This window comes from Heterodontus francisci, chromosome 2 (assembly GCF_036365525.1).
Source record: "Heterodontus francisci isolate sHetFra1 chromosome 2, sHetFra1.hap1, whole genome shotgun sequence".
NCBI classification, from domain to species: domain Eukaryota; kingdom Metazoa; phylum Chordata; class Chondrichthyes; order Heterodontiformes; family Heterodontidae; genus Heterodontus; species Heterodontus francisci.
The window spans coordinates 150,231,396-150,258,793 of NC_090372.1; the positions used below are offsets into that span (position 1 = coordinate 150,231,396).

The window sequence follows — 27,398 nt, forward strand, 5'->3', positions numbered from 1 at the left end:
GCCTTTTCGGCCCAACGCCGGGAGCTCCACCTCCTGCATAAAATCCAGCACAGAGGGTCACTGAAATCTAAAATCTCTCTCCCAGAAAGCTTTGGATGCTGAGTTGTGAACCTTTAAAGACTGAGATTGCTAGATGTTTGTTAGACAAGTGTATCAAGGGATATGGAGCAAAGGTGGGTAAATGGAGTTAAGGTACAGATCAACCATGATCTAAATGAATGGTGGAACAGGTTTGAGGGGCTGAATGGCCTACTTCTCTTCCTCTGTTCCAGGTCTGACCTAGACACTATTTGGTGTAACACGGGATTGCTGGACCCAATCTTCCTAAGGATGGGACAAGCCGACATCAGCCTTCCCGCCCAGAGGCCAACTGATGCCCTTAAGTGGACTATTGACAGCCAATTAAGGGCTTCTTCCCACCGTTGCTGGGATCTTACTTTCTTCTGACATTCTAGTGCTCTTTAGTCAAGTCTATTTTATGATTAAGATTAGCAAACGTAAGGTCGAACTTCACACAGACATGTGAAGTTCTACTAATATAAGTTAATTGGAGTTTCCACTGTTATATAATTCAGTAATATTCAAATAATTAGCATTAGGCCTAGTATATCTCAAACAAATAAATTGACCAATTCGGCTTCATGCATTTATCAACACTCTAATATTCCTGTGCTAATGAAGGATAATTCCAGTAGGTCAGAAATTATGTGATGATTTATAGACTTTTATTTTGAAAAAGCAATCATCATGAATATCACCATCACCTTATAATTGCACTTGTGTATCTTTACTGTAACACTATCAAAAATATACTAAATGTGGTTCAACAAAGGCAGTAAAATGATTTTTGAATGATAATGCATTTGTGAAAACTGCATAACAGTTAGAAGCTACTGTGATGAAAAATATTTGTCATGAATACAATGAGTCATTTAAGGGTCTCTGTATGTCAAAGAACTATACAATTTCAATGTTTTAGAGATGGTGCATGATTTATGCAATTCAGTTGTCTGTGGTTATGGTAATTTTCATGTCATGTCTGAGATAAGTAAGGGAAATGCAGCACAGAGAAATATTTAATGTGCTTGTACTGGATCTGCCTAATAGAATGTAACATTCTAAATTGAATTCCTTTGTACCCTGAATTGCATTAACATTTGTAGAGAAGCTGCAACTGACCACCGGCCCCTCTTGCATTTTGTTGGCAGGTCTCAATTGTTCACCTTCTAAAAACAGTGCGCCTGTTACGTCTGTTACGACTATTGCAAAAGCTGGATCGATACTCTCAGCACAGCACTATAGTCCTAACCCTGCTGATGTCCATGTTTGCATTATTGGCCCACTGGATGGCATGCATCTGGTACGTTATTGGCAAAATTGAAATGGAGGGGAATGACCCACTCACCTGGGACATTGGTAAGTCTTGCAGCATTTTCATCTAATGATTTAAGCCATAATTTAATTCAAATTATTTACCTTAAGGAAAATAAGTATATCTATTTTCTTATATGGGTAAATTGAGGGTTTTGCAGCTTGAGTCACATTGGAAAGGAGCATACCTCAGAGGCAAGATGACAACACTGTACAGCTATTTCTCCAAATTGTGCTCCTTTCGAGCATGGCTGAATACTGGGAATGAGAGATCAGTTAATTTGCTCAATATTTTATCAGCTGCTAGAAAAAAATACAATACTATTTAACTGATGCTAACTGGATCAGTTTAAGTGTTTTTCATTGGCATTAATAGCACTGTGAGCAGTGAATGTTATAAGAAAACATTGATGGAATCCACTTACCTTTATTTATTTTGTCATTTATTGTGCAGACATTTTCAAGGCAAAATCATATTTTAACATAGATCTTACAAGCAGTAAAAAAATTATTAGTGATGCTGATGTCTTCTCAGTGGGTTTGGATAACAAATGACAATACATACTTGAATACAAATAGCATTAACAAGCTAGTCTAGTGCCAGAAGTAAGGAAGCTTCACATGGTTGCTAAGCATGCTGATACCCTGTCTATCGAATAAGTTCTGTTTTGAGACGCTTCAAGAACAAGTGACATTGAACTGAAAGCTGCAAGCACCAGTGAGTGACAACAAATACCACTGTAAATCAGCTGCTGTATATGCTCTTCACATTTATCCATTACTTTGTAAGGGATGGTCTAAAAATATTAATATTTATTTTATTTCTCTCAAGAGTGCATGTTTTTCTGAGTGTTGAAGTTGAAATTTATTCTAGTTAAATGTCACCATGCACATCGTCAGCTCAGCCTCTTTGTCCAATATAGTCGACCCAGTACAAATAAATCTAACACTTCCCTTTACTCCTGGATGCCATTGTTGCCTTTTCCTTTAGCAATAACAGCTGAGTTATTTCAGACAAGTCATGGAAATTGCCATAACGATTGACATCAGATCTGCATACATCAGTTACCATCTTTAAAAACATGAAAGAATATGCACAACACCTCATCATACATAACCCCTTCACTGACTCATTGGCCTTGATATTAAACCCCCAACAATGCGTGAGAGAGGGTCAGGTTAAAAATACAAAACTGGTGAATGCCTTCTCAAATAACAGCATACGAGCCTGTCACCATTTTTATGGAGGTAGGTTTCTTGCTGTGCCACTTCATTAACATATTTAAATCAGAGTCAACCAGTTGCACCGTGAGACCCTGATTTAAATTTAACAATTGCCTGCTGGCTTTCACAAGACTCTGGAAATCTGGCAGTGACAGGGAGGTAGGAGCTGCCAGCTTAGGAAGGTACGTCCCTTTTACAGCATTCCTTGTGGGTTGCTCTCTTCCCTCACCCCCAGTCTACCAAGTCCCAACCTTGCCCTCCCCACTTCCAACTACCGGTGAAAGTGCCCAAGTTTCCCTGGCTACAGCCTCCCACCATTGGTTTTCCTGCCTGGCAGCCCGGCTGACTGGCAGGAAATGGAAGGAAAAAATGATAATGAGGTCCTTCCATTAAATTCGGCTTAACCTTTGCGTCCCTGGCCTTACTCTACCCTATAGCACTCCCACACACTCTCTTCAACTCCCTGGAAATACAGGGGCCTTTGTAATAATGACATAGTCTTTGGATGACAGTAACTTCTAACTGATGAATAGTTTTTCATGAGCATTTAATTTGTCTGATAATACAATTCAAATAAAGGAACCAATGGGGGTAATTTTAACCAAACCCCTCCATCAGCAACACTGGTTTTATACCTCGACCAACATTTCTATTGGCTGGCATGTAAAGCTGGTGTTTGACTTAATCCCGTGGGTTTCCCACCTGGCGGAATAGGTTAAAATTATCCCCAGTTTTGTGGAGAATAATGAATGGAAACCATTGCCCTCTAGCTTAATGGCACAGTGTAGAAGCACCAAATTCATTTCTGGAGAAAGCACAAAGATAAGGAGAGGTAAAAATTAGTTATGCACTGTTTCTGGATGCATAACTGGCAGTGTACTTCCAGAATGCAGCTGAACTGGGAAGCCTTGAGGTGTGACAGAAATTTAGCCCTGGACCTCATTGTAATAATGAGCTGCAAGCATCTGTTGAGCCTCCAGAAGCAGCCTGCCTGTTTTCCAGGACCCAATTTGGGCAGGCTGCCTCACTGCAGTGCTCCTTGGTTAAGTCATGGATCAGGGGGGTGGTATGGGGAGGAGAAAGAGAGGCAGCACAGGCACGGGACGGCAGTGGTCTATAGTTGAACTGTGGAGCCTGGTGGATCAACGTAAGTACATAAGAAAAATTACAGCTTTGGTGGCAGCTTCCAGAGTCCCTTTAAGGATGCATGACAATATTCAGATGAGCAGGGCTGGCATTAGGTCCCACATAACATAGATGCCTAATGATTGTTTCAAGCAGGCACCACAGATGCTTGGGGAGGCACCTTCGCTATTATATGTGAGTGTAACGATTGAGGTTTTGTTTAAATAAACCAGACAGAGCAGTTTTCTCTGTAAGATCTTTCCATGTCTATTTGCTTTGTTGAAAAATAAAGTTGCCAAAAATAATATTTCTGTAAGTACAAATGACTGCCACTTTCCTCAGTATTATTGCTTCAGGTATTTTCTTTGTTTGCAAACTGTAGCTTCATCTTTCCTTTTGTACATTCGCCTCAACGTAGCACAGCCTTGGCCCTCTTCTTAACAGATTTGAATAGAACACTGTCAAGGAAAATCAATGCAATTTAGACAGAACAATACATTTGCAAACAAAACGGCAAGTTCCACACTGCAAACAAAATAATGGACTCTGTCAATTCCTCAGCATAAACGGCAGCATTTGAGCATTGTCTGCTTAGTGGCATTATCAACTCTTCACTTCCTGGATTCTTGCTTAGCTGCCCATTGAGAGGTGAATGGGGATAATCTGATGCCTTCCAAAGGTTAAATTTAAATACTCACTAGCCATTATAAAAACCTTTCTTCTTATAAGCTTATTTATTTCACCTAACATTCTGCAATCCTGTACTTTTAACATATTCTTAACTTTTCTAACTGGCTTATGCTGTTAGGTACTACAATGCTAGATTCTGATGGTGGCAGTGGTTCTACAAGGACTCTGTGTCCTGTAAATTTGGACCATGACTGACTTTATAATGTGAAGATTAGCAGGAGGCTATAAAGCAGGCTGCTGTTTATCTTAGAAAGTCAAAGCTGTCATAAGCAATTTGTGTAATTTTGATAGCGTGCTTGGTTGGCTGTGTGTCAGCTCTTATTATAGTACCTTTTCTATTGAGCGTCAGTAAAGGCAAAGCTGGAGTAAAAGCATTACAATTAAAACTAAACAAAACTATTTACAAACAAAGCCTTTTGCGCTCTTGCATATTGTTGAATACTGAGGAGAAATATAGGATACTTATTGGATTTCTAAGTGCAACTGCTTTTTAGGTATCCTTGTGCAAGACAGAGCCATTACTCATAAGCACCAATACTTTAACTGTCGCTGCATCCACTGCCAGGGATGGAGAGATTTTAGAAGTAATCACACTGTGGGAGGATTTGGTAAGGACAATAATATGTTCACTAATGACAGAAATACTGATTTAGAACTGCTGTACGCTGTGCCTGTGGATGACATTTTGAAAATCAAATTGTCAACATTTGATGAGTGAGACATTTGAAAAGACTGTGTTGAGTTGAGATTGCTTCTGTCAAAACTCACTAAACAGTGTTGACGTGGAAGTATTTGTGACGTTTTCAGCAGTTTCTATTTATTCTGCAAACTTAAAGAATTTAAGCATATTATTTATTATGCAGGTCCTTCAAATGAACACAGTGCATCTAGAAGAATGTTGTTCTATCCTTTGAGGTAACTGGAACCTGGAGGAGAAAACCCTGATTTCCCTGAGTTTTCTTATTGTCCTTTTTGATACTTTGCAGACTGGTGATGTCAGTACCTGACATTTGGTTACCTGCTGGTGCACCATGAAATGTTGACACAATAGGGTTGAAGATCAGTGCAAAAGGAAACCTGCTTTGTATCCCCAGCAAAGGAAACATTCCTCTGCAACACCTCCAGGTGATCAAAACCAGTCCAGGAGATCATATTGACCATGTTAACTGTTAATTCACCTGCCTTTTTAACATGATGCAATCTCTACTTGAGCCAAGAACCAGTCCAGCTCCCTCTTGAAGACTTGTAGAGAGACAACACACACTTGCACAAGCTGGTTATGCATTCCAGAGACTCACTACTCTCTGGGAAAAGAACCACCAGCCCTATGCAGTCTATTCCCACGACCGCATAGCTTGGGCAGAATTTTATTCAGCCCTTTAAAGTGGGAATGGTGGCATAGGGGAAACGGAGTATCGCTTTGAAATTGTCTGCCCAGAAATTTGGCGTTGTGACCCCATTTCGAGATTTTGTCAGTGGCGGGAAAGCATCACGGCGACAGTGCGCCATGACGTGATGGGAAGCTGATTGAAATTGCGGAGAAGTTGATTGTAATGCACTTGCATTTAATCACCTCAATTTAATTGTTGGCTTGTGATTTAGCGAATGGCGGCAGCACTCGCGTGCCTTTGGGTTCACGGCCGTTAAAAGCTGGCGGCACCAAGGTGAGAGGCTTCAGGGCCATGACGGGGAGACAGCCCCGAACATTGCCGCATATAGGAAGAGGGCGATGCAGAAATCATTGTCGAACTGTGTTGCTGTGCACTCTGCAAGGGGGCTTGTGGTTTTGGGGTCTCTGATGGGGGAGGGTCACGTTGTCGGGTCTCTGATGGGGGTTGTATTCTTGGGGTCTCTAACAGGACAGTCGTGTTGTCAGGAGTTCAGCAAGGTAGGACCTCCTTTGTTGTGGTTGGATGTATTGGGTGACCAAACTGCTGTGTGAGATCTTTGGTGACCCATACTACTGGTTGAGAGTGTTGGCTATCAGCAAGGATGGGCACTGAGGGCCAACAGTGACTCTGCAGCTCAGTTGCCAAGGCAGGGTCTTCTCTGCAGCAAAAGCTGTCTGTAGGCCTACTCGTCACCTGGCATGGGTCTCATACACTCTGTCTTTTTTGATCCCCTTGGCGTAATGTAGCGACTCCGATGGAGGAAGGGCCAAGAGGCAGCTGTGCCTGCCTGAAGCTCACTATGAGAGCAGCAGCAGGTGGCCATGCCAAAAAGAACCCTCCACACCAGAGAGTGTACCTCCAAATGTCCGAGAGGCATTATCAGCAAAGACTACAGCTATCCAGGGTGGCCATCACCGACTTATGCAACCTGCTGCAGGATGAGCTGCAGCCTATGGGATTTGGAGATTTGGAGGTCGTCCTATACCCATGGCCCTGAAGATCACTGTGGCACTCAACTTTTACGCTTCTGGATCACTTCAAGGATTCACTGGGGACATGTGTGGGGTCTCACAGGCAGCAGACCACTGCTGCATTAAGGAGGTGACCTTACAGTGCCCTGTTCAAGAGGGCCGGCAACTATGTGAGCTACCGGACCGACTCAGACAGTAAGGCCGAGAGGGCCATCAGATTCAGAGCTATCACTGGATTTCCCTGGATGCAAGTTATTAGACTGCACACATGTGGCCATCAAGGTTCCAATAGACTAGCTAGCCCCCTTCATCAACTGGAAGGGCTTCCATTCACTCAACATTCAACTGGTCTGCGAATACTGAAAGCGTTTCCTGTAGGTGTGTGCCTGCTTCCCGGGAAGCAGCCACAATGCCTACATACTTTGACAGTCCCAGGTGCTACAGCTTTTCAGGCCCCCCCCTCGCATTCAGGGATGGTTTCTCAGGGACAAGGGCTACCCATTGAAGACATGACTACTCATGCCTGTGAGGAACCCTCACAATGCAGCAGAGGAGAGGTACAACACTTGCCATGGCTCCTCCCGAGTGACCATTGAGTAGGTCATTGAGCTGCTGAAGATGTGTTTCCGGTGCCTGGATCAATCTGGTGGAGCCCTGCAGTATGCCCCAGCGAGGGTTTTTGTAGTGTTTGATTGATCTGAGTTTGATGGTTTTGGTCTGTGTTCACTGCTTTGATTACTTAAGCCTCTGGGTGGGGCTAGAGAGACCAGAAGCTTCCAGAAATCAGACAGTTTTGAATCTGCTCTCACAGCCACAGACTGCTGTCAAGACATGTGCCGAAATCTGTAAGACCTTTATAGTTAATGTTAATGTGTTTTAAATAAACCAGTTGGTTATTTAACATAAGTGTGACATCTGCATTGCTCAGAATTAAATCGGATATCGAAATTAAACCCAGTAACCTAGCGTAAATATAACAAAAACTTGGCGACGAGGATGAGTAAACAAAATCTGGTGTTACCAGTTCCAGCACCTTCCCTGTCAATGCCAGGAAATCCTCCTTTGTGTTGGGAGTAATGGATTTTGTGGTTCAAGACTTACTTGCTCGCTACCGGGATGGACAACCCCGATGTAGCAGCAAACTGTAAGAAAGCAATACTTGTACATTGCTTCGGAGCAGAAGGACAGCGTGTCTTCAAGCAGCTCACAGAAGATACGTCTACGTTCGATACAGCAGTGAGTGCTCTTGGAAAATACATCAGGCCAAAGAAAAACCTGATGATGGAGTGATAGGTGTTCCACCGGAGATCCCAGGAACATGATGAGTCCATTGAACAATTTGTGATAGCATTGCAGCAATTGGCATCTGCATGTAAATTTGGCACACTAACCAATGAACTGATGCATGGCCAATTAATTGAAAAGGCTTCAATTCCATGAATTAGGGTACGTCTTCTCATGGAGGATGATGATTTAGCTTTGGAAAAAGCCATAACCTTGGCAGTCCAGATCGAATCTGCCAGGTTAGATTCAAAGAGGTTACACACACATGCACACTTAGGCTCAGGGTGGCAGACACAGCTTGCCCAACCAGCTTCAGTGCAGGGTTAAGGCCAAGAAAAACTCAGCAACCTTATCAAAAGTGTGCCCCATCATGGTCAGTTACCTGCAAAACTGTGCCCAAATTGTGGAAATCCACATCAAGTCACAATGCCATGTCCAGCTCGAGGGAGAACATGTAACACATGTTTAAAGTGGAACCATTTTGAAAAGATGTGCAGGTCGTCAAAGGAAAAGACTTCAGCCGTTCGACATGTAGGGGAGTCCCTTCCTGAGAGTGAGGTACAACATGTACAATGATCGCAAAAATTAAAGCACCAGGTCATTTTAAGGAGTGCTCAATCGAGATTGCAAGCATCTCAGTGTCACTTCTGATCGATGTTGGCACAAAAGTATCTATTTTGAGTGACAAACTCTACCATTGGTATTTTTCGCAATTCTCTCTCACTCCTGTGACAGACACTCTTCAAACTTATGACAACGCTATCATTCCAGTTTTGGGGATGCTCACAGTTCCAGTACACTACAAAAACAGCTACACATTGTATGTAGCTAAAGGCCGAAGCCTTATGGGGGTAGACCTTTTCGATAGGCTTGGATTCAAACTTGAAGACCCCCGCCAGAGCACACATTAACGGGATTGATGATGCAGATCATACATGCCAGTATCCTTATTTCCTGGATTTGGGGAGATCTGAGGGTACTGTCAAGCTCCTCACATCGACACATCAAATCGACCAGTTTCACAGAGTTTGAGATGGTTACCATTTGCAATCCATGCTGAAGGGTCACAGGAGCTGAAAGGACTAGAAGCAGACAGTATCATTGAATGAATCGACTCATCACCGTAGATATCAAATCTAGTCATTGCACAATGTAAAAATAGTGAACTTTGACTATGCACTGACCTAAAGGCAGTTAACAAAGCTATCATACCAGACAAGTATCTACTTTCTACAATTCAGGAACTGTCAGCATCATTTCATGACTCCACAGTCTTCACAAAGCTTGATATGCGATGGAGTTATCTTCAGATACCTCTAGAAGAACAAAACCGATATCTTACAGCTTTTGTTATCCATGAAGGTGTGTTTCAGTACCGAAGAATGCCATCTGGACCATGTTCAGCACCTAGTGCATTCCAGAAGATAGTTTCTTCAATCTTTTTGGATGTTGAGAGGATGCTCAACCTACTTGACGACATCGTTATCCACAGACAGGATAAAGCTGAATATGCTCAATGCTTATCAGCAGTGCTTACTCGACTTGTAAATCACAATTTGATGTTCAACAGGACAAATCCACATTTGCGGCATATGAGATTGACTTTTGAGGTTACAGAGTGACAGCAGCTGGAGTAAAGCCTACAAACGACAACATCAAAGGCCTTCATGCACTTCCAACACTATCTAATGTGAAAGAATTGGCATTGTTTCTACGTACTACCGACTTCTATCATAAATTCATTCCGAATTATGCGGAGATCGTGGAACCTGTGTGGAAGCTACTTTGTAAAGAGGCTCAATGGGAATGGACTGTCGCACAGCAATCAGCAGCTGAAATGTTAAAGGTGAAGATAGCATCTCCACCAGTCCTCATTTCAGGCGGAAACGTAAGTCACAACAGATGTGTCAGGAACTGCAATTGGCGCTGTTCTCTCACAGTCCATTGATGGATGCGAGTGACCAATAGCTTATGTGTCACGCCCGCTGTCGGACACTGAACGTAAATATTCTACTGGAGAGCAGGAAACACTAGCCTGTATCTATGCAGGTGAACGTTGGCATATGTATCTTTTTGGTAAAAAGTTTACTCTTCGTACCGATCACCAAGCATTGACAACATTATTAGCTACGTCAGGATCTGGTCATTGACCTCTGCGCAACTACAGATGGTCAGATTGTCTACATTAGTCTAGCTTCGAGGTCGAGTACCTTGCGGGTTCACGCAACTGAGTAGCAGATATGATTAGCCGTAATACTGTCGCAGGTTGTGTTCGCGACAGCAAAGCAACTTGTGAAGTTGAACATTACGTGATTGCAGTGATTTCGCACGTGACTGCAAATCTTGTTACACGAGAGAAGTTGGAGACAGAGTCAGCAGCAGACGATGTACTACAGCAAGTAGGTCAATACTGCAAATCTGAGTGGCCTCGTGATATAGGAGGACTGATCCCGTTTTACAGAGTATGCAACAAACTCACTTTGGCGATAACTGAGGCACTACAGCAGCATGTATTGCATCTTGCCCTTGAAGGATATTCAGGTGTTGTTAAGATGAAACAACAATTCCGTGAAGCAGTCTGGTGGCCAGGAATAGATCGCTGTATAGAGGAGTTCATTAGGAACTGCATAGCTAGTGCACTCAGTGAAAAATCTGTTAAACCTTGTCCTGCACCTCTACAACTGACCCCAAGGCCAAAAAAACCATGGCAACAACTCCAAGTTGATATTTTTGGACAGGTGCAAGCAGCCCCTAAGAATCAACGTTTTCTGCTTGTTTCCAAGTTCTCCACAGCAAATGGCCAGAAATTGCTACAACAAGTTCCATTACAACTACTTCAGTCATCGACATTATGAACAAGTTATTTACAAAATGATGTTTGCCGGAGACCATCACTACAGACAATGGACCGCAGTTTGTTTCAAGTCAATTCATGGAATTCCTAGCCAGTTATGGAATCTGTCACCAGCTGACATCACACTACAACCCGCAATCGAATAGTGGCAGTGAACAGGTGATAAAGAAAAGTCTGAAAGTTGGGAGGGAAGAACATTCGAACAGTCTGTTCACATCCTACTCCGCACATACCGATCCACTCCACACTCTCTGACTGGCAAGACACCAGCCGGACTTATGATAGGCCGTAAATTTCTCATGCCACTGATCATTCTCAAGCCACCACTACCAGTTAACAAGGATGTCAGAGCAAAAACAGATGAAATTGCAAAGCAACAAGATAAAGTAAAAATGTTTACTCGGTACAAATGCTTATCTTTTGGCTGACAACAGCAGGTAGAATGTAAGACATTTGATAGGGAGCAGACCAGGATATTCTGAGGATAGTGGTTATGAGGATACATTTTCCTTTTCCTCTGAATGATATTGATAATCCACCTCATCAAGCCAACCAAACAGATCCACAACCTCAAATTCATAGATCTAATCGATGACCTAAGACACCTTCCTATCTCAAAGACTATTTCTGTACCCAGAGAAAACCAACAAGTTGAACACTAATCAAGTTAAACACTTGATGTTTACATGTTTGTTGTTTAGAATACGTTAATGTAAAAATTATGTCTTTAGTCAAAAGGGGAAAAAATGTAGTGTTTGATGGATCTGAGTTTGATGGTTTTGGTCTGTGTCACTGCTTTGATTACTTAAGCCTCCGGGTGGAGCTAGAGCTTCCGCAAATCAGACAGTTTTGAATCTGCTCTCACAGCCACAGGCTGCTGTCAAGACATGTGCCGAAATCTGTAAGACCTTTATAGTTAATGTTAATGTGTTTTAAATAAACCAATTGGTTATTTAACGCAAGTGTGATATCTGCATTGCTCAGTTATATCGGATATCGAAATTAAACCCAGTAACGCAGCGTAAATACAACAAGTTTCTCATATCATTGTGGTCTGCTGTGCTCTGTATAATCTAGCACTGCGGTGGGCGGGGCCTTACGTGATGATTAGATGCATGAGCGTCACTCCTCCACCAACGAGGAGGACGGAGAGGAGGGAGAGGAGGAAGCGCAGCTGGATGTTGAAGCCCTTGCACCAGAGGCCAGGCAGATCAGGCTTCCACTTCCACTTCTAGCCACCCTGATGCCCACTCACAGAGAAACCAAAAAGGTTCACCTCAATGCATGTAGTCTGTCGCCTCCTTTCCATTTGTGTTCCTGACTTGCGCTCAGCTGAAACATGCGCTTGTGCCCATGGGAGATCATCTGTGAATGAGGGCTGTGGTTACTTTGGCATCCACTAAGGGGGAAGTCAGCAGCTCACAATTAGAGCATAATGGACTAATGACCGTTACACAGTGATCATCAGTTAATTGAACCAAAGAACTTTACCTAAATCATTACATGTCAGATGTCAGACACCCGTGATTCCCCAAGTATGGCTAGGTAGTTTTCTTAACACTTGCGAGTGCTCCCACAAGTTGCGATTCCAGTGACAGCAGCTGGGCTGGAGGCAGGCTGCTCATCAGGCTACCCTTGGCCTGGGATGACTTCGGTGGCTGTCCTCTGGCTGCCTGTGGCCTGGAGTGCCCCGGCTGCCTGAGGGTTTCATGCACTGGTGCAGGACTCTTCTCAGGTGTCATGGCTGCAGGAGCTGGGCTCACTGGTGGAGGGGCTGAGGATCCAGTGTCAACACTCTGAGCACCCTGAGGGGAGCCCCCAGCTGTGGAGGTCAGCCTCTCCTCCTACCTCTCAAGGCTCACTTGAACCCCCCCCACTCACCAGAGAAGGACGAGGAGCTGAAGAAGAATCCAGGAGCCTCATCCTTCTCTCGCCTTGCCATTGCTGCATTGAGCTCATGGCCATGGCAATGGTGTGCAGGTCTACAAGCATCTGTAGGATCTGGTTCACCATGAGGGTCACCAACCTCGCAATGGAGGAAGCTATGTCCTCACATGCCTGAGACATGGCAGCGCTCATGGCATGAATGGACTGCACCATCATCTGCTCATGACTGCGCATTGCCTCTGGCAATTCCGCCATAAGTTGCCTTACCTCTCTCTGCAACTCCAGCATGCCCAGTGCTGTCAACACCAGAGGCTCATCATCAGCCTGGCCACCCACAGTTCTCTGACTGTCAGAGGCCTTGGCTGTCTCAGCCTCAGCCTGCTGCCCAGACACATGTGCCCCTAATTCTACAGTCGAATGGAAACCCATAGAGATGAAAATATCTGCGCTGGTGGAAGGTGCAGGAGAGTCATGGGACGGTGCATCTTCTGACTGCTGATCCTCCTTAGAGGTGGAATTTTGCCCCCCTTCCACTGGAGTCTCCTGCAGTGGCTGACCTGCACAAGAGAAAAAAAAAATCATGTGTGGGTTAGGCTGTGCAGATCTCTTCATGCCAGTCATGAGTGATGTGGGTCTCCAGAAATGAACTGTATGTTGATGGAAGTCAGTCCTCATTCTCTTGCGTGGAGACTCCAGTCTCACCACCTGCTTTGGAGCAGCTGGCCTGGGTCCCCGCCAGTTCAAGTGCCTCCTCCTCAGCCATGGAGAGAGGCCTAACATCTGGGAACACTTCACCAGTCCGTGACACTTCCCTTGTGTTGTGGGCCCTCTTGTCCTGCAAGTGGAAAGAGGCAGATAGTCATACCTCATGAGACATTAACATGACATTTTTGCTAGTGGCAGCTCCTCGTCCCTTACTGGGGTTTCCCATGTAGCTCATCCTCCTGTCAGCTCTCAGATGTGAACTGTGAAAGAGGATGTCCAGAGCAACCATGCATTTGTCAGGAGGTGGTATTGCTTAACCCCCTTTTCCAATGCCTTTGTGGTGCCTCACTTCCCATGTCCTGCTTATTACTTCGTGTGGGAAAAAGGCATTGAAGTGGATGATCAGCCATGCTCATATTGAATGGCGGAGCAGGCTCAATGGGCTGGATGATCTACTCCTGCTCCTATTTCTTATGTTCTTATGTTCCTATGTCACCTCATGCAAGCCTTCGAAAGGAGACTGATATGGAGCACCCACCTTAGTGGAACCAAGGAAGTCGTTGACCCTCTTGCGGCACTGCACCCATGTCCAAAGGGTGACCCCATGGCTGCTAACCTCCTCTGCGATCTCCATCCAGGCTTGCTTGGTCAGGTGGGAGGACCTTTTCTTGCCATCACTGGGGAAGAGGACCTCCCACATTTCCCTTGTAGCCTGGAGGAGGATCTCGAGGGTGGCACTACTGAACTGTGGGGCCACTCTGTGTCTTCCTTTTGCCATGGTCGATACAGGCTCAGTTGCAGTTTCTTTGCCTGTCAGTCAGATGAAGGGGTCCTGGGGCACCAGTCGCTGCTGAAGGGGTCCTGGGGCACCAATGGTGCCTGAAGGGGTCCTACTGCAGCAAATGGCACTGTGGAAGGCAGTTGTTTTCAAAAGGCAGGTGAATACAAGGCTGGCGGACCTTTAAATATAGCACCAGCACCTGCTAGTCATCTGACAATGTGATGGTGCCTCGGTTGGGCCTGAATCCAAATTAGAAAGGGGATCACCGGGTGAGAGGGACCTCACAAGTGAGCAGGAGGTGGAGAGTGAGGCAGAGTCAGCAGCCCCCTTGGATGACAGAGGACAGCCATAGCCGTGTTTCACTGGGCAAAGATGCTGGGCCTTGGGTGTCACAAACAAGGAGGGTTTTTCTGGAGCATCAGAAGCAGATGAGTTCCCGAATATCAAAGATCCCTGAGGCATTGCAGAGCCATGGATAGACAATGGAGGAGTCCATGCAGTGCATTTGTACCATTATGACTCAGGGATTTATGCGCATGAGCTCCTCCATTGAGAGATTAGCAAACCTCTTGGAGAGTGATATGCAGCACTACTGTGAGTAGATGCAGGAGCAGCGTGCTGACATGCACAGGAAGAGTGAAACTCTCTGTAGTATTGACTGCTTAGTGTCGCTGATGGCGCAGAGATGCTCAGAGTGGATACCGGCTGCGTCCCAGACGGTGGCCTCATCCAATATGCAAGGGCGCCATGAAAGGGCTGAGGCAGTCGAAGGGGCTGATAAGAGACCACCCCTCGGGGGACCAGCGTCATCTCTCGCCTCCTCAGCCCCTCTGACTGAGGAACCATTCATTCCACAAGGCACTGTGATTGAGGCTGTCCCTTCAAGAATGCGGGCACAGAGCCTGTGGAGGAGCCCCCACAGGCACCTCCACAACAAGGACAGAAGGTACAGGCATCTCAGCTGGATGCAGATACAATGGAGCAGGCTGCAACCACCTCATCCTCAGCCAGAGGAGAGCACCTTGTAGGAGTGGGCATAAGTGCGGTACGTCATTAGTTGCACTTAATGGTTCATCTGGGTGAAGTTCTCTCTGTTTTGTCATTGATTCATCTTGTTATAATGATAACTTTTGATGATCTCGATCGGACTTGTGTGTTTTGTAAGCTTGTTGAGAAAAGTGAAATGATTAGGTGGTGGTGGGGGTTGGAGGGAGTGGTGTCTGGGCTTGATGTGGTTCCATAGTGTGATGTAGGGCAGTGATGGTGGTGAAGACCCCATTCTCAATGTCTTTAGGTGGCAATGGGATTCTTGCTGCATAATTTTTCTCTGATAGAAGGTGATTTGCAGTCATCTGTCATCGAGCTGAAAGGCACTCAAGTGAAACATTGCTGAAGTAGCATGGCTTTTATGGCTATGCCGTCCTGCTGATCACTGAGTGGCCTGGGACAGCCTCAGCAGTCTTCCTCCAATGCCTTTACTTATATTTTTTGTCTTCTAAGGCAGTGTCCTATTGACTAAGGTAACAGTGAAAAATTTATACAAGATTATTCTGTAAATTAAGTTTGAACTGACAAGGAAATTGGAGATCAGATATTTATTCATGGATTTATAAATGTTTATTTGAAATATAGCAGTAATTTTAAGCTGGGAGACAGGTTTCTCCTTGGAGTGCCTGGTTAAACTGCAAGTTCTTTAAGGTTGCATTGGAATTGTTCATTTCCTGTGACAAACAGGCATTAGAGAAACCCACTCCTAAAATCAAAACATTCAATCAGACAATTTTACTTTTAGTTTTCTTTGGATTTGTTAAATTTGGAAATCTGTCAGATAAATAGGTTTCCAGAAAAATTCCACAACATTACATTATTATAAGTATGGAACAAAACCTTGGGCTGCATTTTTCGGTCCACTGAACTCAGGAGCAGAGGCGGTGGGGAGAATACCAGCATGGGGGCATGTCAATTTCAGGGCCATTCCTGGCACCGGCAATGATCACCAGGGCAGGGGAAGACGGGATAGGGATCCCACTCTCCTCCCTATTGAGGGCAATTACATTAGTTAAAAATCTCGTGAAGAGCTTGTTGGAAGGGGAGGGTGGAATATTTAAAGGGACACATGGGTTTCAGGAACTGTCCGTTTCTGATCAGCTGAAGGGAGGTGAGTAGAGTGGGGAGCCAGTCAAGTCTGCCCCAAGGCATCACCCCAGCCCAATAAGAGGGTCAGCGGGGCAAAGCATGACTCAGCACTTGGTAATGAGGTGCCCTTGGTGATGCTCAGGGGCAGGGAGAGTGTGCACACAGCACCTGGGAACTGAACGGCATCGGCACCTCTCTGGCATCACGGGGGCAGAAGAGCAGGGGGCATTGATGCCAATCACAATTGGGCAGCCTCCTGTCCACAAGGAAAGCTGCAGCCAGCAATGGGGGCTTAACTGTTAGATTTTGGGTTCAGTGGCGATGAGGGTCAACACCCTCCTCATCCTCCTGTTCTTCCTCCTCCTGTCCTTCTCCGAGGTAGGGTGGTGTTCCAAGTCCTCCTCTTCATCCAGCTCCAGACCTCTTTAGATAATCATGTTGTGCAGCACACACCAGATGACCACAATATAAGACACCCTGAAGTTTAGGTGGCTGCACATTGGAGCTTTTTACCCCTTTCATGTATCTCTTATTCATTGAATTTGGCCTAGGATAGGTTACCTGACTTTATTGTCCAAAATCCGGGAAAATCTGAAATCCGGCATGGTCTCGGGCCCAAAGGTGCCAGATTTTGGACATCCAACCTGTATTTAGTTAGCCTAAAGTTTGTGGTGCTATAAGTTCAGAATGCCGACAGATCTCAGAGCGTTTACTCAGCTGGATTGGGCTTTTTTTTATATTTCTGCCTCCATGGCTTTTCATTTAGTGAATTTAATTGATATGATAGATATTAGTGTTTGTAAGTTACCCATACGATGAAACATTAGGATTGAATAGCAATTTTGATAACCTGATCACTCTTGATAACATTTTTGATTTTCATTCAAAAAGCTTTTTTTCTTATGAGTAAGACACTCAAAGGTATAATAAATTTTAACACATGCAATCAGAAGAGCAAGCTAGACTATCTCATCTAGTGTTGCCCATGCACAGGAACACTCTGTGGAATCACATCTTGTATTCTTTCTACAGTATCACACCTAGTGTTGTTTGTCTATGGGAACACTCTAGCGTCTTGTATGTAGTGCTGTTGATACACAGAAAAGCTCCAGCACATCCCACATAGTGCTGTTGATAAAAAAAGAAAACTCTAGTATATCCTATCTCTCTTGGCATTTCTTCATGGACAAAGATTTTGGGACGGTTGTACTCATCGGTTGCAGGGTCACTGGTAACTAGTCAGGCATATCCATGACCGGCAGATTCTCCCACAGCAGATGCAAGTGAAGGTGTAGTCGCTGCTGGGGGAAAATGGACCTATCCTTCTCCTCCTTTTCTCTTTCATGATGATTCTTCACTCAGTCTCGAAGGTGTCTGTAGCATCTCCAGGCATCACGATCTATGGCCTGCACTTCCCACTGGCGATGGTCGATGTGGCACACAGAGAGGGACTCCTTCAGGGAGTCCTTGAAATGTTTGCGTGAGGCCCTCTGTTCCTTTTACCAGTGGTTGGCTCTCCGTACAACACGATCTTGGGCAGGGGACTGTCGTCTATACGGACAACATGACCCGCCCAATGCAGTTGGCTTTACAGGAGGATGGCCTCGATGCTGGTGATGTTGGCTGTTTTCAGGACTTCAATGTTTGTGATGTGGTCCTGGCAGCGGATCTTGAGGATGCTACGGAGGCAGCGCTGATGGAAGTGCTCTAGAAGGCGTACATGACAGCGGTATAGGACCCATGACTTGCCGCCATACAGAAGGGTGGTGAGGACTACGGCTTTGTACACTTTGAGTTTAGTCTGTCCTCTGAGGCTGTGGAAAGCACAGCCACAGCAACCACGAGTATATCCTACCTAGAGCTGTTGATACACAGGAACATACCTAGTGCTATTTATTCACAGGAACACTCCAGGACTTTGCACTTGCTGTTTATCCATTGAAACACTGCACCTCAATGGTCATAGCCATTGGCCTCAAGTCCTTCTGCATATTGCTTCTAGCAGAAACTAGGGGCCTGTTTATAGATCCCACCAGGGGTGGCAACGGAACCGGGTGAGTGTAGAAAATAGAGATGCCAGCCAGTGTGCCAGTTTCTAATCGCCATTCCCGTCCCTGGCGAGTTTCATCAGGGTGTAGGGGAGGCCAGCCCTGAGAACCTGCCAATTCCCCAATGAGTTCAATTAAGGTACTTGAAGATCTCATTGAGAGCTTGTAGAGCTCCATGTTGAGATTTTGGTGGGGGTGTACAGCAGGGAGTCAGTCATGGCTGCCCCAGGGAATTAGATTGTTGCATACAAGGGAGAACAGCTCAGAGCGGATCCTAGCCATTGGCACATAGGTGCCATCGGGTATGCACAGGTTGCAGGAGAGTATTGACTACGTGCTCAGGCAGTGCATGGGCCGTCGCCCTCCTGGCATTGTGGGGGCATAAGAGGAAAGGGCAAGGCTTCCAGGCATAATTGGGAGGTCACCTGAGCAGAAGGAAGGTAGCAGCTGGCAATGGGAGCATGACTCTTAGATTTTGGGTCCAGTTGCGATTAGGAGCAATATCTTTGCAGGAAGGGCAGAGCCCTGGGCATGAGGAAGGCAGCAGAGAGGCATGAAGGGCAGGAAGGCAATGGAGGCCATACCCTCAGCATAGTCTGTACTCCGAAGACGGAGCTATCTGGACATGTTAGAGAACCAGTGTCAGAGGCGATTCTCCAGGCAGATGGTTACAGAGATTTGTGCCCTTGTGGCAGAGGACTTCACACCTTGTAGCATTGCTTGCCATTTCCTGCCAGTATCTGTCTAAGCCACTGTGGCCTTGAACTTCTTCGCCTCTGGCTGCTTCCAAGGATCAGCTCCAACTTGGTGGCATCTCGCAAACGGCTGCACACCACTGCATCTCACAGGTTGCCGCCCCCTTTTTGAGAGCACTGGACAGTACATTCTATTGCAGGCAGATGGTGTCTCGCAGTCCTAGAGGGCAGTGGGTTTCGCCTCCATTGCTGGCTTCCCCCAGGTGAAGGGCATCATTGATTGCAGCCATGTGGCCATCAAGGCACCCAGTGACCGGTAGTCAGATTCACCAACAGGAAGGGCTTCCACTCCCTCAACATCCAACTGGTCTGTGACCACAACCAGAGCTTCCTCCATGTGTATGCTTGCTATCATGGCAGCTGCCACGACTCCTTCAACCTCCAGCAGTCCAGGGTGCCGCAGCTCTTCATTTCATCTCCCCTGATACTATGTGATGGATTCTAGGGGACAAGGGATATCCCTTGAAGAGATGGCTACTCATCCCTTTACAAGACCCCGAGACAGAGCCACAGAGACCCTACAACCGCAGCCATCTGTTCACAAGGGCCAGCACTGAGCAGGTCATTGGACTTCTGAAGATGTAGTTCTGGTGCCTTGACCAGTCGGGCGGTGCCCTGCAGTACGCTCTTGCAAGGGTCTCACGCATGGTGGTGGTCTGCTGCGCTCTCCATAACATGGCCCTCTAGAGGGCTGTGAACCTTGAAGAGGGTGAGGCCCTGAAACAACACAGCTCGTCGGAGGAGGAGGAGGAGCAGGAGGTGGAAGAGGAGGAGGAGGAGGAGGAAGATGCAGAACACAGATGTGCCCAGCTGCACAGGGAGGTACCTGGGCCCAGTGTGGAACTTGAAAGTCTCATCAGGATGCCATCAATGTCAGGGATCATCTTGATCCAGGCATATTTCAGTTGATCCCTTCTAACCGAGCAGGATGGTATGATCTGGATCTCACTTTGATCTGCCTGTGAGAACACTTCTATTGAAGACCACCGCCTCGAACAGAACCACTCTTATTGCCAATCAGTAACCCACATCTGTCCAGAGGTTTCACTGAGCTCGTGCTCACACTCACCACTTCATCCCCCATTTCTTGTCCTGCCATTAAAAGATGGAAGTTCACACCTCTGGCATCATGGGTCAATATTGACATTGTGTTGAAAAATAGGAAAAGTGCACAGTTATAGGTGAAACAAACCCAGTAACCCACTTAGTGCTCTGCCTGATGTGATGACCTATGCTCTTGGTCACTTTTATGCCATGTTCCCCTGTGGCCTCAGATGAGGTGGAGACAGCTTACTCACTTGCCTCTGCTTGCGACTGAGATGAGATGTGATGTGATGGTTGTCACTGTGGAGGTGCTGGGGGGTGGGTGGCACCTCCAGAGGCTGCTCCACCTGCGGCATTGCAAGGGCAGCCTCCATCACTGGGCCCTGCTGCACCAGTGCCCCATTGTCAAAGGGGTCAAAAAGGCTGATGATGGTGCCCATGAGGGGCGGCACCCTCATTTGCCTCAGTGACTGCCTCAGTCCTGGCCTGGCACTCTAGATGGCCGGTGGGGAGCACCAGCTGGCATGCTGCTGGCATTCCCTCGAAACATCTCTGCGCCATTAGCACCACTGACCAGTCAAGGCTACTTACTGTGACATGCATTCTGTGAATGTCAGTGTGCAGTTCCTGTTTGAGCTCTGAGTGCTGCTGGATATGGCTCTCCCTGAGGCTGGCCAATCTTTATTGAAGGAGCTCATGCGCTCAGAGCCCTGAACCATGGTTGGGCACTGAGCTGGATGGACTCCTCCATTCTCAGCCCATAACTCCGCACTGTCTCAGGGAACTCTGATATGTGGGAGCACATCTGTTGCTGTTGACCTAAGTAGAGCCTCCTTCCTTGCTACTCGCAAGGCTTTGCATCTGTGTCCAGCTGAGCAGGGCTGAGTCTGTCCTCCATCCTCTGAGGGGAACTGCCCACAGCTGCCTCTGCCTCTGTCATGTCCTCCTGCTCACTCGTGACGTGCTCCTCACCCAGTGCCACCCTATCTATGCGCGTGTGAGGACCCACTGAGATGACTGTATCTGAGCTGCTGGTGGATGCGCTTGTAAGGTGTGATCGTGCTTGCTTTGAGATGTTTTCTGGCAGCACTTGGCACATTGCAGACAAAGGAATCTGTCCTTGCACCTTGATGTTTAAACCTGTTTAAATCCAGCCTGCACTCTTTCAATCCTGCTTCCATTCCTGCCCCTGCAGCTACTAATTGGTTGTCCAATCCATCCTCAAGCCAATTAACAGGTCTCCCCCATGAAAATCGGGGCCTGTGACTGCTCACCCCCGGGGCGGATTTGGGACCCTGAAATGGTCCTGACATCCGTTTCCCAATCCCAGAAGGAAAATCAGGCTCCAGATGGCTCTAAAACCCAAGAATACTGCTTGGTAAAGAAAAAAACTCTCCTACCTGCTACTATTCTCCTATTCGGGTTGCCCTGGCCTGTCTCAGACCTCATGGCCAATAAGCTCGTGTTGCCTCTTCACCGTGTCTAGTGCCAATCTAGCACTTAAGTGAACAGCGGCAGGCCTTCCACAGGATAAGGACCCTGACACCGGAAATCCTGCCCTTGGAGAGTGCAAGCCAATGTCAACCTCTGCCACTGAAAAGCACCACTGTGGAGTTAGTGGCTGCTGGAGGAGCACCTACCGGAGGCCCAGGAGTGGTGTTGGATCCAGGTTACAGGTAGGTCAGGGTGGGAGGGGTCTCGCTGGGTGGGGAACACAAGGGGTAGTGTAGAGGGCCACTAGCAATGGCAGGCAGGGTGACTTTCAGCAGGCCCCACCCTTTCCCAATGTTGGGTCCTGTTCAGGCTGTAAGTGCCTTTTAACGAGAGGACCCCACCCCCTCCTCTCCCTGCCCCCACTCCACCACTGGAGCTGGGAAACAGCCTGTACGCTGGAGGAATTTCAGATGTGGGGAGGGGGGTTACAAGAATGCTACCCCACCCCTATCTCAAGTCCCTACCAATGTCCTGCCTGAGTTTCTCTCCCAGGTCCTCCCATTGTGAGGAACTAGTGGGCCTGTGCCTGCAATAAAAATCACTGGGCATTGTAGTGGTGGGTGTGGGAGAGTGAGGTTTGGGACAGAGTCCTGGCATCGTAGGTTTCTGCACTTTTTACTTCTCTGTGGTGTCTCTGAACTGAGCATGCCCTAGGCACTGAGATGAGGAAAATTGATCGTTAGAATTCAGGGGCCTCGTGTTCCCTCTGCTTTCTCTAACCTGATCAAAAGTTGAAAGCATTGTTATTTGACTCTAACCCATGCACCACTTTGCTGGACAATACAATTTTACAGGTATTGGTTGACCTGTTTCCCCTAAGTCATCATTTTCCCTCCCCTTCTCCAAATTTAGTTTCCTCCCCATGGTACATACACAGATTATTTATCTACCTACAGTTTGTAAGGAATACAATATAATTCTGAATTTCCATGGGGGTTTTCCTGATCTGCTGCCATAACTTTGATGGGAGATTGGAGGAATCCCTGGAGAAAAGATGTAAGATGTCATTTTTCCAAGTTTCTGCTGATCTCCCATTAAATTTATGGCAGAAATTGGGAGACCCTCCTCCCCACACAACTTCATGGTCTACACATCTAGACCTTGGATTCATAATCAAAATATTACATCTGGGCCCACCTCCTGTCTGCATTACTTGCCTTCCTGCTGTAATATTTTGATGTCAGCATTTTTCCATTATAATTTCCTCTGTCCACATTTGCAATATAATTAACGATGTAAACTGGCCTCACTTTAGTTACACAATCTGACCACTGGGTGACTTTGTGCTCCATTTCAGAGTCTCTGTCCACCATTGAGTTCTTTTGCTTCAGGAAAATTTCAGTTAAAATTACAGCTTTAAATTTTAGTTGTTTACCGTTTAATTTCAAATTTGTCCCCCACCCCCACAGTCCCCATTTTAAGCTCTTTCAAAAGTTTACCCGACTTCTTCCATATAAAAATTCAAAATTGATGGCCATTTTTTCCTTGCTGTTAGACCGTTGCTGAGGCCTCTGGGCATGGTTCCTGTCCCAGTCGATACTGTCCTCCTTTAAATAAATGTCTCTCTTCACCCCCCCCCCCCACCCCCACTGTGTCATACATCCAATTGGCCACAAACTAGGCTTCAAGTACATCCCTACTGTTGTGCCCCACAGTCCAGCTGGGGCCTGCTATGTTCCATTGAGTAGCCCCCAGATTTTCCAGGAATGTTCAGCTGATCAAAGCCCCTGGGAAAAGTTTGCAGATGGTCCTTTGTTGGCTCCAACTTCACCCTGAACCACTCTGCTTCTAGCTTTTGCAATATGCATCTGCTACATTCAGCAGTGGTCTACCTCAGAAGTTGGGAGTGGAGTAAGGTAGGAGAAGGTCACTGGAGAAAGACAAGGGCTGTTGAACAGAATACACCAGGGCCCGACTGAACTATGGTAGACTTGGGGTGGAGGTATTGTATTTAATTATAGCTGTATTTTTACTTTAGTTTTGCTCAGGGAATCACTCAGCCTTCCGGACAATCTTCAATTTTCGGATCAGCTTGGATAAGTGATACTTCAGTTTTAAGCTGATGATTAGTCCTACACTTCTCCTTTCAGATCTTCTCCTTTCCTCTCTCTTCTGTCTATCCTACCCCCTTTTCTTCCTTCCCTCTTCCCCATGCAATCTTTTCAACTTGCCCTCCTTTCTCCCTTCCTTCTCTTACCATGTCCCATTTCACTTCCAACCTATTTTCCCTCTCCCCTTCTCTCCTGCCTCTTCAGTAAGCTCAGATCTTGGTTCACTGTGACCCACCACTCTCCGGCCCAAGTGTCGTAATCGTGACCTTCCCACACCATCCTGATTTTGTTCCTGACTTCCGTCCTCCTCTTCCCAAATAAAAGGTTTTCTTTGGCCATTTGTTCTCACTCTGGCCTCAGTGGGTTCCATCTTTAATAACACTCCTATACTTACATTACAGTGCATCCTCTGAGTCATCATGAGCAATGCCACAGGAGATCAACAAGTTATATATTAAAAATCTTATCTCTGTGTGCATTTACTATAATATTTTCCCATTATAACTCTTTATGTTCATATTAATAATGGAAGCCGCCAAGGTAAACTTGTCAAACAGTAATTATATCCTTTCCACAGTGGAGGGTGACTAATTTTTGAGTTCCACTTTTTATTGCAACATTTATGATAGGAAAATCCTATGTCAATATTTGGCAGTCATGCTATACTTGTTGGGCTTGCGGGGAGGCGGTGGCGTAGTGGTATTGTCACTAGACTAGAAACCCAGAGACCCAGGGTATTGCTCTGGGGACATGGGGTCGAATCCCACCACAGCAGAAGGTGGAATTTGAATTCAATTAATAAATCTAGAATTAAAAGCTAGTCTAATAATGGCCATGAAACCATTGTCGATGGTTGTAAAAACCCATCCGGTTCACTAATGTCCTTTAGGGAAGGAAATCTGCTGTCCTTACCTGGTCTGGCCTATATGTGACTCCAGACCCACAGCAATGTGGTTGACTCTTACATGCCCTCTGAAATGGCCTAGCAAGCCACTCAGTTGTACCTAACCACTACGAAATCAATAAAAAGGAATGAAACCAGACGGACCACCCGGCATCAACCTCGGCACCGGAAACGACAATGGCAAACCCAGCCCTGTCGACCCTGCAAAGTCCTCCTTACTAACATCTGAGGGCTTGTGCCAAAGTTTGGAGAGCTGTCCCACAGACGAGTCAAGCAACAGCCTGACATAGCCATACTCACGAAATCATACCTTACTGAAAATGTCCCAGACAGCACCATTATCATCCCCGGGTATGTCCTGTCCCACCAGCAAGACAGATCCAGCAGAGGTGGTGGCACACTGGTATACAGTCGGGAGGGAGTTGCCCTGGGAGTCCTCAACATTGACTCTGGACCCCATGAAGTCTCATAGCATCAGGTCAAACATGAACAAGGAAACCTCCTGCTGATTACCACCTACTGCCCTCCCTCAGCTGATGAGTCAGTACTCCGCCATGTTGAACACCACTTGGAGGAAGCACTGAGGATGTGCCCACGCCAGCATGCATACGCGATACACAGATGCAGATAGGGACAGAAAGAGCAGAAGAAAAATAAAGTGGAAAGGTTTGAGGCAATTGCAGAAGAGAGTTTTTGATACTGTGCTTTGGACTCGCTGTAGAGTCTTTTCTTGGTGCCAGTGCTGCTTTAATTGCCCCCTTTTTGGCATCCCAGTAAACATGTAGTTCTTTGGGGAGCTTTTTCTTCAGTTTGCCCATTTCCATGACTACCTAGATTCTTTGTTCCTGCTGAGGTCTGTCAAAAGTTGGGGGGAGCGGTGGTGGAGGGGAGTTAGATTTAATTAGCCCTAAGTTGGAGTTTATTCCAAGAGAGTCAGTCATGGGCAGGTCTATCCTGAACTCTCTTTCAGTGCTTTGCTGAGTCATGCAAAGGCTTTTGACTTAAGGGGATGGGTGGTTCCCTTTTTCTCTGACTGTGTGAGGATTCTTTGTTAATCTCCCCTTTGTTCTGTGGGACACTGCAGGTATTTGTGCAGACTCTACTGCACTCCCCTGTGTCACTTTGACTAGGTGAAGCATCACCCTCATGGTTTCTCTGCCCTCTGGAAGTCTTCCTTTGTCTCTGCAGGTTCCTGTAAATGCTGGTAGTAACTCTGGTGGGATGCTTCTAGTGTCTGCATTTACGTAGGAGGATGTGGGGTCTAACTTTTCACATTTTACAGGGTTGGCTGAACGGACAGTAGGGCTTTTCATCTGGGATTCCTCCCGGACTTCCTTTAACCTGCCCTCTTGGTCACTTTTTCCCCTTCCTTTTCTCGACTTTTGCCAGCCTTGTGCCTGCCTGTCCCCTTTTGTTCTCGGTGGGGGTCCTTTACACTTCACCAGCCCTCTTCTAGAGGATCCTCCTAACACTGGTACAGGACTTAGGGGTGCAGGTTTCACTGTAGGTTGGGGTTTCTCCTCAATCTGACACACGTGGCAACTCCTGCAGTACTCCACCACATCTTTTTGGAGTTTTGGCCAGTCAAACTGTCGCCTTATGCGGGCTTTGATCTTTCGTATACCGCATGTACAACCACTGTAGTCTCGTGGGCCCTTCTTAATATTTCTCTCTGGTACGTCTGCGGCACCAATAACTGGTGAACTGCTGCCCACTACTTGCTCTCAGGTCTGTGAGGAGAACTCCATTTCCTCATCAGCACCTCATTCTTTAAATAGTAGCAATCAAGGACTCCCTCTGCTTCACTTTCAGACTGGGCAGCCTGTGTTAACTCTTGCAATACTGGGTCAGCTTGCTGAGCCTCAGCTAGGGAAAATCCACTTAATTCATTCCCTGGGTCATTTTCAAAGAAAACCTCGGACAGGCCGACCTCATGGTCATCTGCCTGCAGTGTCAATTCAGTCTCCTCTGGGGGAGCTGGTTTGATCATGGCCTGATCCACTACATATTCAAAGAAACTGCAGGGGTCCGTCTGCTGCCAGTGCCCTGTCTCTCTGAACTCCTGCAGTCTTTCTTTCACTACTGGGCGGGGGGGGGGGCACCACCTTCACCCCCACCAGATCATTACCTAGGAGCAGGTCAACACTGTCCACCGGCAAACTAGGGATAATCCCTACGGTAACAGGTCCCGAAACTAGGTTGCACGCCAGGTGCACCTGGTGTACAGGTACAGGCATACACTGCCCTCCAATACCATTCACCAGCATTTTGGTGTCCACTGCAGTCGCTGGGGGAAAGGTCAGGCCTTTTTGCAGTAAAAGGGATCTAGTGACCTCTCTGTCCCTGAGAATTACTATGGGCTTCCTTGCCCCACACTTTCCCTTCAGACACGAGACCTTGATAACCCTCATGAATCCTATTAAATCTTCCTGCACTTGCAGCCGTAGGCTTCCTGGGTCTCACTCTTACTGCAGTTAATACCACAGCTTTCCATCAGGGTCTCTTCTTCACTGAGAAGGTGTGCCCTGATCAACCCTACTGGCTTTCCCTTTAGTTTCCAGCAGTCAGCTTTTAAATACCCTGCTTTATTACAATGGAAGCACACAGGTCTCTGGGTCTCACTCATGCTCACAGCACCTTTCTTTTTGGCTGAAGGAGTGCCCCCTGTGTCTCCTGCTTTCTT

The 27,398-nt window shown here is 46.5% G+C and overlaps 1 protein-coding gene across 1 annotated transcript in view; it reads left to right on the forward strand.

Moving 5' to 3' along the window:
* kcnh8 (potassium voltage-gated channel, subfamily H (eag-related), member 8) overlaps nt 1-27,398 on the forward strand; it is a 533,200-nt gene that overhangs the window by 322,936 nt on the left and 182,866 nt on the right. The window contains exon 7 of the mRNA XM_068011912.1: nt 1,209-1,416. Within this exon, the coding sequence (XP_067868013.1) occupies nt 1,209-1,416 (208 nt within the window). The remainder of the gene's footprint in view (nt 1-1,208; nt 1,417-27,398) is intronic.